The sequence below is a fragment of the Rhyacophila brunnea genome, unplaced genomic scaffold, assembly GCF_057557595.1.
Source record: "Rhyacophila brunnea isolate RB1 unplaced genomic scaffold, BYU_Rbru_1.0 scaffold_8, whole genome shotgun sequence".
Lineage (NCBI taxonomy): Eukaryota > Metazoa > Arthropoda > Insecta > Trichoptera > Rhyacophilidae > Rhyacophila > Rhyacophila brunnea.
Window position 1 is genome coordinate 32384453 of NW_028233350.1, and position 6000 is coordinate 32390452.

At 28.4% G+C, this 6000-nt stretch overlaps 1 protein-coding gene across 1 annotated transcript in view; it reads right to left on the reverse strand.

The window, feature by feature from the left end:
- Positions 1 to 5604, reverse strand: part of LOC147064150 (arylsulfatase B-like) — a 68993-nt gene extending 63389 nt beyond the window's left edge. Inside the window, exon 1 of the mRNA XM_085958631.1 lies at positions 5187 to 5604. Coding sequence (XP_085814757.1) covers positions 5187 to 5197 — 11 coding nt within the window. The 5' untranslated portion in view covers positions 5198 to 5604. The remainder of the gene's footprint in view (positions 1 to 5186) is intronic.
- Positions 5605 to 6000: the final 396 nt, after the last annotated feature.

Genomic DNA, 6000 nt, shown 5'->3' on the forward strand with positions numbered 1-6000 from the left:
ACAAATTACAATTGGAGTATTTAAAAAACTCTATCTTGATTTATGACAGTTTATGATTGCAGATAGTTTTATTGCCTATAAATTAAACGTGACATTTGATCATATATTAAATAATACAAATTTCGTGTTAATAACAATTTTATTATGCCTGTCATTTAATATTATAAGACTATAGAGATTGCCATTGTCTTAATTATATGTGAACGCAACTTTTGATGAATATTCATAGTTAATATAATAACAATTATTGTAAACGCCATGTACCCATTAAAAAGCCTGTGAGAAAAGGAATCCCCAGAAACCAGTTTCGACCTCGGCTAGATCCGGATTTGGAGACTACAGCCTTTGGCACTGTGCTACCAATTAAAAAAATATTAGGTCCGTAAGTGAGATTGCTGAGAAATTAAACCAGGATATCACGAAAAAACATCGTCAGAACACTTTTCATTGGATAATGGGTCTACCTCGGCTAATACTTACTAGATGTCATTTACCTTTATTAAAACTTCAAGATAAAAGTATTAATTAAATAATATTATAATGCACACTTAGATTATCATGGCATTATTATTAAAACAAATACCGTACAAACTCATGCAAATGTAAATATATATATATATTCTGACTTACGTTATAAACTAAGTAGGTACTTTATTATACTATTAAAAATCAAACTGATTTATTAATATAAGCAAAAATTTCATAATACAATTTATAAGACAACACAGTGACATCATTAAAATACAATGAGATAAAATGAATAAATAAAATCATACAGAAAACAGTGTGTTAAAGAAATTTTGAACAATTTTTAATATATTTTATAAGTACAAGAAAATACAATGTGTGAGCTAAATATACCCGATTATAAGAGTTTATAAGTCGACGTCCATCTAACCTCACATCACGGGCATGGAATATATCGATATACGAAGAGATTTGGTTATACAAATTAATCGTTTTCCTAATTGGCATCACCAATGGTAATTTTGTTTTACACCATGGTTAATAAAATAATAACTAATACTCCCAATTTTTTAGATTGATATGAGGTAATCGCACATATAACCACTATATAGATAGAATATGAAATCTTTCATTTATAACAAGCATATAATGAAAAATCATAATGTTAAAAAAATATTGGTCAGTAAATTAAAGATTAATTATTACTGACTTTTATTACGATGTCGATATAAGATGTTAATGACCATCCATAAGAGTTCAAACAAGTTACAAAAAAACGTTGGAAACACAAGTATTCTAACCGTAACCATATAAATAAATTTAAAAAATTCTGATTTAAAAAAACAGATGAGCCAATAAACGCATTAATATTCAAGAGTATGAAATTTAAAAAAAATAGCATATTTGAATGTTATCCTTGTTCTGAGTCACAGTGCGTTATACGAACATATTATTATCACCAACATGAAACAACTTAAGATAAAAGATATCGTATAAAACAAAAAAGTAGTTTTGAAACTATTTTTAATGAGAGTGATGATAAAGGTAATGATTTTAATATTAGTCAAGTGACACTAAGACAGAATATAAATATATTTCAACTCAATTGCTTCCACTGTATTACATACTTCTGGACAACTATTAATGTAAATTTTTCATAATTATATAATATTATGATATAATAAATTTCGTCTACTACCGAATTGATTAAACATTATTTAAAAGACAACTCACTAAATATAAAAACTCAATTTCATGTAAGTGTAATATATCAATATCCAAATTAATTTATTTAGTTGATCATAGACATTGTCTTCTCGTTTGGTGTGACCACCGGTGGCAGGTTAATTTTACATTTTGTTATAATAAACAATAATGTGAATGCACTGATCAAGGGAGTTTCCAAGAAAATTTGAGTTATGAATGCCAACTGCCATTGAATATTCAAATTAATTTTATATACAATGGCGGAGTATTGATTCGTCCATTGAGGAGTTTTTAATTAATCACCTTGCGCCATTTGTATGGATATTTAAGGCCATTGTAGCACCTTTTGTGGCAGTATTTACAATACAAACAAACGGTATATATATGCAGCACTATATTATATGCAATTTTGTGTTAAAAACAATTGATGTATCAATATTAACGTAATATGCCAATGACATTAATGAAAATTTGCAATTACCGTCTATATTACAATGTAGATAAAAGATGCTGATAGTATAGAAGTACAATTTCGTTGTAAAGACATAAATTCAGATTAATTATAAACATATCTTTATTGTATTGTATGTCGGGTTCAATCCAACCTGATTATCACAAAGGCTAACTTCACAGCATTTGGTGTCATAAAAACTGTTCTAGGACCCAATGGGCGAATATGCTCCGCTTAGAAGCGAACATGGTACTTTAATTTACTTTATTCTTCACATGCTGCGTCCGTTAGTAAGTCAATGATGTCAAGATACATATCTAAGTAATACACAACTATTGCCATGTTGTTTAATGAAATGCATAAATATTTAAATTATGAATATTTTCTAGTTAAATAATATATGAACGTTATCAGAATGAGCCGAGATTTTTATTATGGTTCATTGACTCGATGGAAATATTTATTAAGTAACACTATTTAAAAAAAACTAATTATGATAATTATTAAAAGACAATTTTTTATTTACAAAGTAGGTATAGAGAAAGGATTTTTTTACTGTAGATTGACAACACATAATATGTCAGAAATGTTAGAGAAAGTGCTTTTTTTTATAACAGTGCATAAGAAATAACTTGTTTTTCAAATAAATGATCTAACATTATTATATAATTAAATACAATCATTGAACTATCATTACATTTATTAATTGCAACCATATTAGCCTAATTCGTAGAGCGGCTGTCTCTGTGTAAATACATAGCCGTGGGTGGTGGCTTTAAAACTGTGGCTGTTCAAAAAATGCGTGTTGTTTTTTAAACGTGGATTTTATTTCAATTGTTGTGGGAATGGTTAACAATTTCTTCATGCCAATCAGATTGAGATTCGAAACTGTTATTCGTAAAACAGTCTGTTAATTACTTAATGTCCTCATTGTGGAGGAACATAATATGATCCGATTAGAAGCGAGCGTGGTAATTTACTTTTTTTATTTATTAATTATCCACATATTTTAAGTGTCGGATTTTTTTTTATTTACTTAGAGCCGTTTCACACGAGACACTGGTGTCTGGCATCTCTGGACACTGCATATACATAATATAAATAAACGCGACGCACGTGAACGCGCTTATTCATTTATGTGTAAATACAGCCTCTCGAGACAACTGTGTCCCGTGTGAAATACTTTTATAAAGTATTCCAAATAATTACTTATATACATAACATGTAGGTATTTTTATTTATTTCATAAATATATATATTTATTATTAAGTACTCGCCTATTACAATTAATACCTTATTAATTTCTTTTATATTTTTTGACTGTGCAAATTTTTTTTATACTGTGTTTTTAATAATGTATATGGGAAAAATTGATTGAATTGTAAATTATACTGGCATATAGTAATATAGCATCGTGTTGAAAATGCATTTGACCGGTTAGCAAAGTGGTATTAAGAATATGGACCGCGGCAACCTCTATAAATAACGCAGACTGTTAAAAGAAAACAATTGTAATTCAATGTGCTGATGCACGATCATATTGTTTTTAGTAAGAAACCAGACACCAAATATCGATATTGGTTGTGGGCGGAAAAAATCTTGTAAAGAAGCCATCGTTTTATTGGAAGAAATGATTATAAAAAGGTTATCTGACTGCACACAACATACATTTTTAGGTTTATTTATCGGCAGTCATCAGATCAGATCAGATCAGATCAGGACCTTGGCCGCGTAGCGATGGAGTTGTTTTTAGAGAAACGGTTGTTAGCTAGTCGTTTAAACTTTTAGGTCCGTGCTCTGAATCAGAGAACATATTATTATCTTCACTATTATACTGTATCAGTGTTAAAAAAAGTCTAAAATGTATGAGAGGGAAAGGATTGAAATTTTTTTGAAACACTTGCGGGATTTGGAAACTAAAACAGCAGCCTCCATTTTCGTAAAATATAGGTTGTATATTATAATATTAAACGATTTTTTGTATTATAATAAGCAATAAAATTTAAAAGTATTTCTTTCACAAATTAGACATAAAAGAAAAGAAAAAGACATTTTTATTGACTTTTCAAAAATGGAAACTGCCGTTTTTGTTTCTAGAGCTTTCATAAGTACGATTGATTTCACAGCACAATTTAAAAATTCTTTTAAATTTAAAAAAATGGCAAAAAACCGGCGTAAAAACATTGCCGTATTTCATAACCGAGAGAAAAAAATAATATAGGAGGCCATTTTTTCAGTCAAAGTGGAATTGCAACATATCGCTTGTCGACTGTGACCTCTTTTTTACCTTATTAAAATGAGTGCATGCAGGTTGAATAATTTATATTATGCTCAAATATTGACAATTAGGTATTGCATGCATTTTTATACACGACTATGTAAACTGATGTTATCAGAGTAAATGGTGTTATTAATTACTATAAATTTCAACATTTTACACGTCAATGTAGAATTCATTATGTATTGCATTACCATAATGTGAGATGTTTTCCATAAAATATCTGTTATTAAAGTAGATACCTTCTCATTATATCATTATAGTTCGAATTAAATTAATCTTCTTTTTTTAAACGACGAACGATCGAATATTTTTAAAAATCGTAGTACCTATTTAATAAATTATTTAAATACATGGTATCTATATTCACCGAAACTATGACAAAATACGTAAATAATATATTATGTTGTGTAGTACCTAAGTCAGTGAGTGTATTTAAAAACTGTTTGTATGCAATTCAGTTAGAAACATTAAAAATATTGGGGACACGGTTCGACTTGCACATTAAAAATCTCTGAATATAGCAAAACAAACACAACTATTATTAGTTAGCAACAACCCAATAAAATATTTTTTTGCTAATTAAATTATGATAAATGTCAGTTTTTGATAGATGTGTATACGATACAAATGCAAAAATAAACAGCTACAAAATGTTATTTGACATTCTTTCGTTTGTACTTTTAAAACACTTCATTTTACTTTCTATGAAATAATTGTAAAATACTAAACTTATGTAACCTTTTCATAATTTATTAAATTAAAATATAAAATTATCCTTACCGTGGAATCATATTTATTTCCTTTGTTAAATATATTGTCCTTATAACCAAAAATAACACTTTTATTATTGTTATCAAACAGTTTTGTCACTTTTTAAAACTTTTGGTAATGTAAACAAACATTTTTTTAATAAGTTGACTACCACAGATATTATCGAAATAGTATATATATTTTTTTAATCGGTAAACACTTTGTTAAATAAGAACAACAACTGAACTATTTTGTAGAACTACTTTAAAAAATTGAATTTAGAATAAAGAATACACTGCGCATTAGAGAAACACTTATTTTGGTAGTATTCCTTTTTCAAATAATATCCATTGACGTGCGTTTCCGAAATGGCGACATATACTATTCAAATACGAGCACGCCGCATACTAAGTTCTCGTGTGATATTAAAAATTGCACTGTTACTCACACAATAATGGCAAAATATTTATATATACGTGTATTCTCCCACCATACCTCATGCTACCATCTTCATTGATAGCAAGGAGCATTATCAGTAGCGTGCGGCAAACGTCATTCATAGTCAACAATGGACAATTTGAGAATGATTTATTGCGAGGACCTTTGTTTTGTTCTCGCCGAGGGCAGCCAAACCGAGTACTAAGAATTGTATTGGTTCTCACACGTATTATAAAGCATTGTTGCAATTAAAGAACGTATATTTTTATTAATTCTGCTATCTTTACGACCACTGAGTGCGTTACTGTGTTAGAATAATTAACAATAAAGCAAAATTAACCATTTTATGAATAATATAAGACCAACTTACTTTGTAATATTTGGCAGTGGCAGATAGTTCTTGTTA